Source organism: Botryllus schlosseri, chromosome 7 (assembly GCF_051294905.1).
Source record: "Botryllus schlosseri isolate E-star chromosome 7, Bs_hap1, whole genome shotgun sequence".
Taxonomy (NCBI): domain Eukaryota; kingdom Metazoa; phylum Chordata; class Ascidiacea; order Stolidobranchia; family Styelidae; genus Botryllus; species Botryllus schlosseri.
In genome coordinates this window covers 5,080,437-5,095,346 of record NC_137242.1, presented here as the reverse complement: position 1 = coordinate 5,095,346, position 14,910 = coordinate 5,080,437, and the positions used below count along the sequence as shown (strand labels likewise).

The 14,910-nt window shown below is 41.2% G+C and overlaps 1 protein-coding gene across 2 annotated transcripts; it reads left to right on the top strand.

Moving 5' to 3' along the window:
- The first annotated feature begins 311 nt into the window (after positions 1–311).
- On the top strand, positions 312–14,428 carry LOC145443695 (chondroitin sulfate synthase 1-like). Of its 2 annotated transcripts, none has more exons than XM_080321636.1 (8): positions 312–1,692; positions 5,783–5,976; positions 7,408–7,660; positions 9,594–9,753; positions 9,869–10,106; positions 10,905–11,071; positions 11,507–12,595; positions 13,445–14,428. In XM_080321636.1, exons 1-8 carry the CDS (start codon positions 1,607–1,609, stop codon positions 13,697–13,699), a joined length of 2,442 nt encoding a protein of 813 aa, XP_080177762.1. In that variant the 5' UTR covers positions 312–1,606; the 3' UTR covers positions 13,700–14,428. The 2 variants fall into 2 exon arrangements, with proteins under 2 accessions (XP_080177762.1, XP_080177763.1); XM_080321637.1 differs by lacking the exon at positions 13,445–14,428 and adding an exon at positions 13,293–13,408.
- Positions 14,429–14,910: the final 482 nt, after the last annotated feature.

Genomic DNA, 14,910 nt, shown 5'->3' with positions numbered 1-14,910 from the left:
AAGTTACACTGACCTTAAATTTCCCATTAGGTTTATTTCAATTATTCCTAGTCAGAAAAATTAACAATTATTCACGATTTTCGTTCGCACTTGATCCGGATTTTCATTCGCACTGTTCGCACCACCTTAGTCGTTCGCACTGCAATTTTTTTCATTCGCACCAGTGCGAACCGTCACACAGGTTGAAAAGCACTGCCGTAGATCATACCACTACACTATGTCGCCACGTAAACCTTCGGGTATGATCGCAAGTCGCGACATAAATGGCACCAAATTGAGAAACAGATTAGTCATTTCTATCTAGAAACTCATCTTAAAGTTATTCAGGAATAGCGGTTATGTATATCACAGGAGAAAATGGATTTTTGCAAACAATTTTTTCCAAAACCCAACAAAACCTCTAGAAACAGCAATATGTTCAGGCCATTGGCAATTAAAATGAGTTTGCACAGTAGGATATTTCATCTCTGATATCCATTCGGTTTATGTATAGGTCCCGAAGTTTTAGCAGTTATGGAGCGAAACAGCCTCGTGATTTCTTCTAATTTAAAAACATACAAATTAGGTTTATCAACCATTTTGCAAATTTGAGGTTTCGTGGACCCCCTGAAAATGCTTCGCGGACCCCCGGTTGAGAACCACTGCTCTAAACGCACACTACTGAAATCAATTAAGGGACACAGTGCTCTCAAATTTATAGATAAAAGTGCGATAAGTTTTTTGGCAGCACCCATTTATTTTTCAGAAAGCCTCGTGTACGCGATTCAATCTCCACACATCAAGTTGAAGTTTTAAACTTTGAAAGCGACATCTATTGTCGTGTAGCATATTGCTCGCGTCCAGGTTTTCAATGCGGGTGAGACGTAGCAAACTATTATCCACATTGCAATGTCCGTTCCATTGCGTAAAAGACGACGGTTAGCGATTCGATTAGTCTAACCTCGAATTCAAGCGTAACCAATGTGTATTTTTATTGGTGTGAATTTTACACATATAACATACTTTGTGCGTAACTTGACTCCAAAACATTTCATCTATTTCATGAGTTGTCGAACACGGTGCAAATAGAACAAGTTTTCCGTGTTAGGTTTGGAATAAACCCCATGAACTAGAATCGAAGCTTCAAATCTTTTATGTTACGCAACCTTGAACCATCTCCTATTCACGGTTCATTCACAAGCAATTAAACCCGTGATAAACGGCTTTGATTTCCGAGAACAGAAGACGCACGAAGGTTTGAAACGGCCGTAAGTGTTCAACGTTATAGTCGAATGCATACGCACATTTACGCTTCCTTGACGTGGCCACGACCCCACCTCGATAATCATATATTGGTTACATATCAGTCGCAACGATCTTTGTCTGCGCGAGGCCATCTGTATCGCACAGCTAATAGAGTTTTTGTTGATTTTGGCAATCTCGCAAATACCAAGGCTTATTTCTCGAACACAACTACTCCGAAATAATGCTACGCGGAGTACGTGTGTTTATTTTCCGGGCGTACGGGCATGTCGCAAGTGTGTTCAACAGTTCATTGAGAAACGGTGCTTGTGAGGAAGGCGAGACTTTAGGCAATGTTGGGATATATTAACTGTAAGGGTCGAAGATGATCGCCAACTCGTTGCGTATCAAAAAGAGAACTTGGCGCGATATGGCAAAGTTCAGCAGGCACATTGAAATGCTGGTGTATCGGTAAGTGCTGGTCTTATGAACACGAGAGTTCTTAAATATATGATCAAAACTTTTCATTATGCCCTACGACGATTATGTACAGCACATAGCACATTTTGCATATCAGTACTCGACTACCGTTTCAGAATGAAGGTAAACGGTACGGTGTATTGATATTAGGGATGGTGTGAACCTCTGAAAGGTTCAGGTTCGTGTGAACGCGAACCTTTTTGAAAGGTTCTCTGTGAACGCGAACGTGAACCTCATGACGTCACGTGACGTCATATTGATAATTTCAACCCTATATTTCGATGAAGTGATAGCCTATATTAATGTACTTGTACGGACACGATAAATAGCGACGCATCGAGCCACATAAATTCCACCATGAAGTACATATTGACGTTTTAAACGTCGCTAAATGCATCAACTGAGACAATCAAAGGATCCCATAAAATCAATATCGTCCGTCGCTTTGCCAACAATTTCGACGAGGACTTGCCAGGGAATATAAGCTTACGCCTTAACTGTCTAGTCCAGTGCTTTTCAACCTTTTTGAGCTTCATTCGCACTTTTTTTGTAAATTAAATTTCATTCGCACAAACTAACCGAATATTGATATACAAAAGAAGATAAAAATACAACATTTATTTGCTCAGATGTGCAACAAATTGGCTACTATGTATCTTAAGCTATCAAGTGTCTCATGAAAAATGCTACTATTTTCGCTCGTTTTGATTTCAGCTATTTCACTAAAACCCTTCTACTAGTTAACTAGTGCTTGGATGGTCAGGTCTTAAAGCAGGGGTCACCAGCACGCGGCCCGCGGGTCGCATGAGGCCCGCGATGTCATATTTTGCGACCCGGGATCTGTTTTCAGAAGAACGCCCTGTACTGAAATTCATTTTTGTTTAAAAATATTGTCGACGTTGTTCAAAATGTGCTATTCTCCCTTTAGAAACGCGAAACCCCCTCCTTAAACGTGAAACCCCAACCTTTTGAAATGGCCCTTCAGACCCTAATACTCGGTTGCAATTCAATAAGTCGTATTATCAGTGTTGCGCGCATCCAAATAACGAAAGGCGTGATACCAATTAGCGAGATTCGTCATTGTGCATTGCACTGCAAATGTAACGTGACACGAGCGACACGATCTCCCGCTGAGATAATTGCGAAATCAGTTCATTTATTGCCGCGCGCTCGGCAATCGTTGCTAGCCTGATTTATCGCGTCTACACCAAGCCTAGTTCCGCTGGCTTGAATAATCACATCTGCAATTGGCCGTGTGCGCACGATATCATCGCTGGCCTATACAATCGCATCTGCAATGGGCCTAGTATACGAAAGATATCGCTAGCCTAACTACCGCGTCTTGGGCCTACCATACTTTGGCCGGGGCTACGTAAGACGCATTGGTCAGCGCGCGTATTTTATTGTTCGATGCCTTGATAAGCGCGGGTATTCAATTGTTCACGACAGATCAGGGAGTCGCTAATTAACAGCTATTTAGGACTCGTCTACAAGCTTATCATACGCGTATAATCGTCAACACGAGGATGTTGTATAATCGTTATTTACGCATGTACTTAACCCTAATGAATTGATGCTATATTACCAGGGCCGTAACCGCCGCACCCCAAACCCAATTTATGCAATATTTTCAAAAATATTTCGCGCTAGGCGCAATTTCAAGTCGCCAAATATCTTGATTATTGGGTGCTCTTCCCCCAAGAAAAAATACGCAAGATTTATAGAAATGGGCATATCGGCGTTGGCCATTACCGCGGCACGAAGCACAAAGACATATAATAACGTTTTAGGCCATGAAACATGCGACTACAAGAAGTGTGCCAGAACGATCGCAGCGAGACAAACACACAAGACAAATACCATCCTGCAGGAAAAATTATATGCCATTGAAGAAATACCAATCCGAAACCGTGTGATCTTTCAGTCTAGTACGTTTGAGCGATTCTATATTTTTGATATAGCAGACAGGAGGTCACGAAATAACATCATGTAACGAAGTCATATTAACGGGTCCGCCCGCCCGAAGATGTTCAATCATTATTTACGGACTGTACAGTTTCAAAGACACCTCACTCAGCTCTACCGGTAAAACTCATTACGTGAGCAGAGAGGACAAGACATTGATAGCAATATATATGCAATTCCCGATCTTATTGACCGATTTTATCAAGGATTATCGAAAATTTTCGCGCTTAGCGCTGGCTCACTGAAGTTCGGTTTATCACCATATGGGGGCCCTGGACCAACGTTTTGGGGGGCTGACGAAGTGCTGTTACGGCCCTGTATATTACTAAATTCGGTAAAAATCGAACCCGCCCTTTTATTTCAACCACCCTCCCCTTTTTTCGGCTGGCTACGCCGAACAGACAGATAGTCCTGACACCGTGTCGACCCAAAATTATACCCTTTGCGGTCTATACTTAACCCCTGAAAGGGTAAAATTTGCGTTACTGTAACTTGCAAATGGCAGTATGTAATGATAGAATTTACCACTGTCCTCGTGCCTAGCACTAATCGAACGGGTATTACGGAAGTATTGATGAATGTTTAGCGAAAGTAAGCAGAAAGTGAATTTAACGTCATTTTCCCAGCCTCTGACGGGCTGCTATATGTCTGTCACTACACCAGCTTCCAAAGCAGGGTTTTGGTTACGTAATAATTATAGTGCGAAAATATCAATTCACTACGGCTTGTGAGAGCTACGACTAGTGGTGCGTCGTAAGTTGAACAAGTTTTTACAATTGCGTCGCAACAACTAAAGTTACACTGCCCTTGAATTTCGTATTATGTTTATTTGAAAAGCAATTATTATTCACGATTTTCATTCGCACTCATCGGGGATTTTCATTCGCACCGTTCGCACCATGTTCGTCATTCGCACTGCAAATTTTTCCATTCGCACAAGTGCGAACCGTCACACAGGTTGAAAAGCACTGGTCTAGTCCATACCGGACAGTGTATTCGGCGTCTGGGTATTGCTACATGAATATTGAGCAGAGTGCTAAACGGGTTACTATACTTGTTACCGATATTATACAGGTTTAGCCAACACTGCAATCGCACGGATTTGGCTTTTATGATAGGTAAACATATGAAGTCAAGATTGACCCCGTACGCGTGCTAGATTTTTACATCAGAAAACGATATCAATCTCATTGATTGGTCGAATAAGCATCATTCGCTGACTATATGTAGTGTATTTCGCTCTTGGTGTTGTGTAATTGCGGGTCAAGCAAATATTCACAAACGGAAAGATGGATATTTTAAACAAACTTTTGAGATTGTCAAGGTGCATGCTCGTTTAATGTTGATTGTTTATGCTGCCAGCACCATGCATATAAAGTGGCCCGCAGTTGAAATGCAATAAATTTGAACCAAAGATGTTATAACGACGTGAAAATTGTAATATATGAAAAAGGTTCACAGTGCAGAACCTACCAAGGTTCTGTTGTGAACGCGAACCTCAAAATTTCCGAGGTTTACACACAGAACGCGTGATATAAGTGCAGGATGAATGTGAGGGTTAATATATAAAAGCCTACAATATTAAACCTTCATTATCGAGTAAGGTGTATATACTCTTTTGATGTGTTTATTTGTTGTAGTTCTGTACATTTGCGGCATATGCATGCGGGCTTAGTGGCATTGCCTTCATATCCCTGAAGTAATAGTCAATATGAACGTATAGATCAGTTTCTTTAAAGGTGATTTACTGTATTCTCATAATTTAGGTTATAAGTTCCTATTTGCACACCGCGAATATGCAGAATATGCAATTTCACTGCATCGCTTATCAACCTTAATACTACTCTTTAACATTATGCTGGGCGCCAGACGACGGATGTCTCTCAGAAGGGTCGCTGGGAAAAAAATGGTTAACAATGCCTACGACCTACTTGTAGATGTAGATATGTAATAATGCTACATGCGGGACGCACAATTAAATATTGGCACCTTACTGTTGTTGTTATTATGATTATTAGTTCTATCTATTATTATCACATCGAAAGTGGTTGCATTGACACTACAAGACACGTATAAGCGCTGAATAATTCTTATGCCAATATTTACGCTTTTACAGATTCATTCTCAGCCTCCTGGTTGGTTTTTTCCTCGGAACGTATTTTATCACCAACTCCGACCACTACGCGCTCAAGTCGCTCGAATCCTTCGTGTGCAGGAGTTCTCCTCACCTCCATCTTCGAAGTGCAGTAACGGAGATCGGTATCAGTGCGCCGAGAAAGCTTCATGTGCAGGAAGGCGTTTTGTACATCGGTAAGCAATGGGTATGGCAGTGATTTGTTTCGCCGCGAAAACGGTTCGTGCAATGTTGTCCCTTTAAGAATTATGTATGTCTCAAAGTTTTCTAGGGACGTATAAGAAGAGACGAAATGTTGTATTGTATAACTGTGGAAATGTGACATCACGTTACAGATGATTATGAGGGCTTCATCCGTGTTCACTGTAAAAGTAGGTCTAGTTATCAGTATACGGCTGCAGCTTCTGTTTCCCGTGTACTGTACAAGTGTTCGGTTACGGAGTATATTCTTTGAAAACAATAGTCAAGGAAGTGAAGTGACGTCACTGATACCATGTGATGTAGCAAACGCGTATAATGCCAGAGTATTCAAACATTATGCACGCGCAGCGGCGTGTTCTGTCTCCCCGTGACGATATATAGTAGGACTGGGCACAATGTGGGCACGATGTGTGGAACAGTATCCCGCCGGCCATCTGACAGTCGACGAGCATGTCCACATTCAAGTCGAAATACAAGCAATTACTACTAAGTGAATATTAGTCCATCCTCAAGATTACCGGACCACGACTGACCTATCGATCTCGCCTTCCAAGACATGCCACTCCATTTCTTGCTGCTTGCATTTTTCTATACTATCTTCTTTACTTTTCATTCAGTGTGCATGCCTCCTCTTTACATCGCCTAGGTCAAGGTGGGTGTTTGATTCAATAGACTACTCCAAGTCTCTTCGACACCTTCCTATCTTTTCATTGTATCGCATTTTTGTGGTGTATTGAACCGATAAAATTGCTAATAAACCAATGATGATGATGATGATGATGATGATTCGAGTTCTCAAATCTGAATCGATTATTTATTTTAATGATTCGCGTCGAGTTGTAAAAGACGGTTTTTTCGAGTACTGAAATTATACGCTCCTCGCTACTGAAAAAAAAAATTATCATCGAGAATTATAGTTTTGATACTATTTTCGACTGAGGAAACCTTGAAACCTTTATTGGCCGTATCGTAGCATAGGAATCATATAGTACAAAGCTACGAACGTGACTGGAAATAACACATTTCCGAACGCATGATCATCCGACAACATTGTCACAAAATGTAATGAAATCGGTATGGTCGAAAAATACCAAAGTATCTTTAACGTGATGGATAACAGGTATATATTTTTGTGGTGACATAAAAGGTACATATTTAAACTTTGGCATGTCACATTCTTTTATGACGTCATAAAGCGTGATACTCGAACACTCGACTCGAAGCATAATACGTGATTCAGTATCGAATCACTCAGGCATTCGATTTTGCACAGCCCTTAGCGCTGCAACGTAAGATGCATTTGCTATAGATATTGATACTGAGTCACTGATGCGATTTATTGGTTCACTATGCTGTGTTTTTGTTCATTTTTAACTTCCATAAAGCCCCTTAACCTTGCATTGCAGGAATAATGTCCACCAACAACAACATGAATTCCAGAGTTGCCGCTATACTGGATACGTGGTCTCGACACCCGAATGTGAAGGTGGAAATTTTCGCCAACATAAACAAAAACGCAAGTACTGCTCATGGAGCGGTGAAGATGGTACAGAACGGAGTAAGAGTGGTCTCTCTGCCCGGAGTCGCCGACATCTCGTATCCACCGCAAAAGAAAAGTTTCTCGATGCTGAAATTCATGCACGACAACTACCTCGAAAAGTAGGTATAATATCACGGTGTCGACTTGTGGTTGGCGGTGCCTTTACGGCGAGGTCAGGAATATACTCTTATCTGCCGTAAATGCAAGCTCACAATAAGAAAGAATTAGGATGCGAAAGTTTCGGATCACGTCCTTTTTACGAAGCCTGGGCTAATTCGTCCTCGTATTTTCGTAATTCTAGTAAATCTTCCTGCTTAATTACAAGAAAACACGACCTGATGTATGCTCAATTCGTTTTTATTACAGGAAGAACATGCACTCAGAAACATGTTGTAGTATATTACATTGTCTGTACGAGTATACATAAAGGAGCAAATAGCTTATGTCAAGTCAAGTCATCTTATAACTTTCAAAGAAAATCACATCTTCCGTTTTCAAGTCGATGTGAAGTCATCAAATATTTTTATTCGCTGAGTGTGTAAATTCACTAGCATATATGGATAAATAAAATAAACCACTATACGAACTCGGTCCCAAGCCCATTTTCGACTTGAAAATTGACTTGAATTGATTATTATATATACGTTGAGTCTCAGTCAATTCAAGTCATTCAAAGATTTCGACTCGATTCCAACACTGCCACGATTTTACAAAAGCCTTCTAGATAGGGGATATGGTACGCTACTATACTAGATTTTGTTGAAAAGGTTATGTGTCACAATTTTCGGTCAATGTTATGTTGCGACATGATAATGTTTCGTCTATTTTTATTGTTAGCGACAGTTGTGCTTCAGGGGTGGGCAGACCTGCTTCATGCGCGAGCCACACATCAAAAATCTCAAATTTAAAAGAGCCACAACAGAAAAATTCATAAATACGAATTTGTGACGTCACAATGAAATGGAGGCTATCGAATGAAGTATATTATCATGTGTGGATACGATGCGTCTCAACCTGGGCTGCAAGGTGTTTGAAATCAGGCTGATATGACGTTTGCGCAGTGCGAAGCAGTTCCATCAAGTGCTGATGAGAATTTAGGGAAGATTCCAGCTCGGTAATCTCGACGACATTTTCTTGGCTAAACTCAGCAGTTACTGCTAGTCTTTGCAATAAAAATGGAAGAGCAGTAGGCCTATTCACCATTACTAGCCCGGAAATAATTGTGACCTGCGCTGGCGTAATTAATTATCATGTTGATTGCAGAACTCAATGATTTATCAATTTATCATTGATTGATTACCAGGCATCCATTGTTGCGAGTGAAACGCTTCTGTGAACTCGATTCCAGAGTTCAATCGCAAATTTCTAACCCTGTACTCCCACCTTTCCCTAAATTTTCCAAGTCTTGCGTAAACCATAAGAAAAAAAAACACGTAAACAATACGCATATTCTTAATACAGGATAAAATACATCAATTTATAATCAGGTTAAACCCTCTAGCAAAATGGCGAAATACATGTGCAATGTGCATTGTGCATTTGTGCAATCACTACAGAGCCGCAATCGAAGGCTGAAAGAGCCGCATGCAACTCGCGAGCCACAGTTTGCCCACCCCTGTATCGATGTTGTCAATTATGTATGATGTGAAGTTAAAATGGGCTCATGAAGGCAGAATGATGTGGTTGATGATATTTATCCATGGGCCCGAACACAAGAACACCAACGTGGATAGAGACATAAATGACCATGACCATATAAGCGTGAATTAACATTTAATGTTGCGCTTGATTAGCAGTCAATTCATTATCAAAAGACTTTTCGAAATTAACTACTTAATGGCAATGTACGGACATTGCCCCAAACCGCCACATTGACTCCTTGATGTGCTGATTAATTTATTTTTGTTATCAGCCTACCGGACAGCTACCCTTTCGCTGTAATTTTACTCTGAATTTTGATCATTGCTCGCCCCCTATCCCACGTGATCCCCGCGCAATCTTTGTCCGTAAGTTACGACTTTTTTCAAACAATTTTCAAACAATTACCAACAGATTCCACTGGTTTTTACGAGCAGACGACGATGCCTACGTCAAAATAGAAGAGCTGCTGCAATATCTGAGCAGAATCAACTCCACCAAAGCCCACTTCCTCGGCCACGCAGGCTATGGGAAGCACGCAGACGACTATTTGTTCGGCGAAAACTACTGTATGGTACGTTCCAAAATCTCAATGGCTTATAATGTCTCAAGGCGGAACCGTAACCCACTCATTACTCACACTGATACATCTTACTGACAGCACGAGTTCAATGCTTATTTACACTTAGGGTGGCACAGGAGTCTTTATGTCAAGAGAAACACTGCGTCAAGTCGGGCCTAAACTCTCCGAATGTATACGACAAATGTACACCGAACACGAAGACGTAGAACTTGGACGCTGCGTGCGGAAGATCACAGGCGTCAGCTGTTCATCAGCTTGGGAAACGTCCAGCGTGTTTTATCAGAACTTCGGCGGTAAAGGAAGCTACGACGACAATATCGAAGAGATATCTGAACGTAAAAGAGGTGGGCCTATCCTGGGTGAAAGCCAAAGTTATCTATAATTGAAATTTCCGGACGGAAGTTGAAGTATGGTGTGCGACAGGCAGGGGAAGGCCCTGTGTTTTTCGAACCCAACTTATCTATATTTGATGTTTCTGGATGGAAATTCATGTGCGGCTGACCAGTGGCCACTGGCCATGTGTGTGTTTTCGAATTCGGTTTTTGGAGTTGACGGTTTTTAGTTCTTGCGAGTTTGCTGCAAATAATGGATGGAATGTGGTCGCATCGGAATATTTGGTTGTATAGTAAGTTCTATTCAATATCACGAAGACGAATCTGGCGCAGTGAAAATCTGGAGTATATAAAAGAATTCGATGACGGTTTTCTGGAAAAGGGACGACGTTACACCCACATATATATCTCTAGATTCTATATTATATATGATTCTTGATTTGGTGACATGAAGCTCGTGCGAGCATGAAAAGTAGACCAGCGATTGATTGTTGAATGAAAAAAAAATTGAAATTGAACTGATACCTATGTTTTGCGCACCGGCCTCAATCGCAGTACTCCTTCGGTGAGTGGCTGCCAGGTATAATAATTGACATTTTCTAAATGCTCTACAACAGAAGTTGAAACAGTTGTTACGCACATTTTGTTAAGTCCCTGGAACTATCCATACCTATTACCTACCCATGCTACGAAAAAGAAAGTAAATTACAAAATTATTATCGGGTCCATTGATAAATTAGTTTTACACCAAAACTTTATATGTAATGTTTGCTATTATTAGCGGTCATGTGATTAAAAATCCTGTTTCAGCTGTTGGGCTCACTTTCCACGCCAACAAAGATCCGAAATATCAGTATAAGTTTCACATATCCATTCTGTCGGATCGGATTAGCAACCTGTTACTGAAGATCACCAGGATGGAGACGGAGTCGAAGAAAATGTCGAGTCTACTCGTGAACAGAAGATTTGATGACAAGGTATGAGAAGGCTTACCGTACACACTTCACTCATGCTCCAAAGTCTTTGTATATATTATGCAGTTCTTCAATAAGTCATCTATAGCTATACGCCTATCAGATTATGCCTCCCCAAACTCTGCCTAACACTCGTAGCTATTTCATCCAATGCAATCACATTAGCCAGACGAATTTGTTAATACCTGTGGAGTGTAGCCTAACCACCGATTGTCATCACACGATAACGGCAGATCGCAGTCCCAGGATTACAATGCCCAACAAATGAAAAGAGCTGAGCAAGACATACTTCTCATGGTGAGAAAACTCGTCAATGTGCAAGAAATAATCTTGTGAACATTAATCATCATTATCAGTTATCATTGCGCTAACGATTCATAAACGACTCTGTTTATTACGTTCAATAATGTTTATCACGTCCAATAACATTTTGTTAAGGCATGGAACGCGCACGGGGGATACATCTGGGATGCGATTACGCAAAAAAGCATGTACTCTGCAGTATCAGCTCTGGTTCGGAGCATACCCGCCCCAGTTAAGGAGTCCGCAGTACGGAGCGTGTACTTCACCATGTCGGATCTACGCGAACAGTATCGAGTTTTGCGCTCGCACGTCGACGAAATAGTCATAACGCACACGAGGTATCACGTCAACCCGTTTACGTCAGCGGACATGGTAGCGAAGCTTAAAGTGCGTCTGATCAAGAACAAAACAAAGAAATATGTGTACATAAAGAATGTGTATTTCCGTCGATCATTTCCCGGGACTCTTGCGTATATGAATGAGCCATATAACATCAGCATTCAAGCCATCGAAGGCAAACTGACAGAAAAAGACGCGAAAGCCCCGCCATCAGGGATTGAGATAGGTCATTCTGCCAGAATCAATTTCGTCATGGCGTTAAGCGGAAGACCTGACAATTTAAAGCGTTTTCTGAAGAACTTCGACGACGCCTTCTTATCCATTGCGGAAAACGTCAGTCTGACAATTGTGTATTTTCCCGAAATCACGTCAAATAAAGAATCATACCAGATCATAGACGTCGATGATAAACATTCCAACACCAATGCTACTTCGGTTATGTCCGATATCGACTTTGTGCAGTTGATCCTGCGCGGTTTGTCAGAAAAATACCCCAAAGCACCTCTAAAAATAATCCCCGTAGAAAATGGATTGTCTTTTTCGCGCGGGGCAGGCCTGCAAATCGGCGCGAAAAGTATCTTGCTCGATGAAATTATATTTTTTTGCGACGTGGACTTGATATTTAGCTCTGAAATACTGTTTCATATCCGGAGGAGCACAATTAAAGGAGAACAAGTGTATTACCCGACCTTTTTCAGTCAGTACGATCCCGAAATCGTGTATTCGTACCACGAGACGCCGGATACCTCATTTTATTATGAGGAAATCGCTGGGTTTTGGAGAACATTTAGTTATGGAATGGTCGCTATATATAAGAGTGACTTCTTGAACACGGGCGGATTTGATCTTTCAATACATGGTTGGGGGTTAGAAGACTTGAGAATGGTGAGTAGGTTATCCGTATGTGCATGGATTGGAACTAATCATTCAATTATAACAATGATATTGGTGATATGCCATCATGCAGACGGACAAACGGTATGTAATCCTTTGGCAACAGAACGAAACGAGCTGGAAATTTTAAATTTTGAAAAGTGAAACGGCTGCAAGAAAACAGTTTTGACAACGTAATATTTTGTTCTATTCCAAATACCTCTAAAAGTGGCAATATCAATTGGATGACGCTTCTGTACGGTATTGCCGTACATATTCATGCGCTCTGTATAACACAAATCTGTTCTGGTGCTGTGACCTATGATATGCGTCTAGATGCATATGAATGCAAATAGGGATATCTAGAAAAAATTAGTTTTAAAAAACTCTGATATGAACGAATGACTCCTTATCACACTACTCACGATTTCATATCGTTTGATAACTATATTGACTAAATCGTTTCGTCGGTTTTCAATTATAGCATTGAACAGGGAATTGGTGACGGGGCATATATTACAAATGTCGCTTCAATAAATGTGAATATTTCTGCCCCTACCGCACGTATGGCGATTCCCGTTGATCACTCTATAGGTCGTCAGGAACGGAATTGCTATAACTATTCAAGGAATGCCATAATTGCGAAAAAATGAATCCCCTGATACCCCAAACATACAAGTCACGTGACAAATGCTACTCAATTTTGTAGGCGGTCTGAGAGACCTTTGGATTGCACGACACAGCTGATAACCGTAAATTATTCGTACATCCTTGTATACAGTACACGTGCGGACTCATAAGATCGCTCGCCGTGATAAATGTCTGACCGTCAGAAATCCTATATACGAACGATCATTTCAGTGCGACGCCATCTTACGAAAAGCCAAGTTACGAATTTTCAAAGCGAACGAGCCGGCCATGGTGCACATATACCACGACAAGGACTGCCCGCCAGATTTAGCGCGCGAGCAAAGGAAATCTTGCCAAAAATCTAGAGCTCAGCATTTCGGTCCGCAGACTCTCATGTACTACCTTTGGCAAAACGAAAATGCGGGAGAAGAGGAGAACGAGCCGAATGTGGAGGTGGATAATCTATCGCGTGGCACTGAAGGTTGAAGGCATTCGTCATTGAAGTGGATAGTTCGTCTGCGACCAAATTCGCCGGCTACATTTTTTATATTATAAAAGGCTGGACTTGTTACTGAAGAAGAGGTGAAATCAGTCTTCACAATATCTTCTAAAGATGGATCGAATAGCGACGACATTCTCTTACCGCTGCATGCCGGGATTTTTGTTATAGGCCATACTCCACTCGAAGAAGCCGATGTAATAGTGGAAATATAACTTATACGCACGCATGTATACGCTATATATACGCTATTCGATCCGCACAACGATCCGCACAACGCAAATCCAGTTATGCGCTGCTACATGAGTAAATTCGCGGTAAAATATTTTTGTCTATTACTGTTATTGTGCATAGCTTTTTTCCCACAAAGTTCCCTCTTTGCAGATTGCTTTTCTCTATCATTAAATATGTTTTTCGATGAGATAATGGTCGCTTCTATATACCCTTGCAATGCTGAGTGAGGGAAACTACATTTATTATTAGCTGGTTTGTTGCCAGAAAATCCATGGTGATCGCAGACGTAGCTTTCAAGGCGGATGCGCGAAACTTTCTGGTACACTCTTCAAGTTACTGTTCCATCGGCTGCATCGTCAATGGTGTTCGTTTGTCCTATCCCTCATGGTGAATGTATGTATTGGCAAGGCGTATACGCTAGTTGATGATATCACCATGAGAGGTGATTGAACCATCAAATAGATATACCTTCTCAGTCCATGTGATCAGATTCACCAGCAGAGTCCATGGAGGGGATGTCTTCGAGAGTTTAGTTATAAATTCTGATGCATCTTCGGGTGGGCCAATTGGTATTAGTCACTTTGTTCATTCTGTTATTTCTTGACCTCTGATCAAGATTATCGGACTATCGGTATATTGAAAATGTGCTATAGAAACAAATTTCGTTCGTGAGATCCATGTCATTCCAAGTTAGTATTTCTTTGTGGGGCGCATCAGTTTCCCCTCTGGTACGCGTATGTAGGGGCCCAGATTACAGAGAGAACTACTACATTAAAATCGAAAAATCAAGTTGAATTGAATCGCACGTTGCGCGAAGAAAATTTCAAGATAAATTAAATATCTCCCGAAAATTCGGAATCAATTCGTAAGTTCAATTTGCATGTTGACGGCCGGCAACACGTACTAATTGAATTACGTGTCGACGGCCGCATAATTTTCTCATACGGCCGCAGGTTAGCTACCG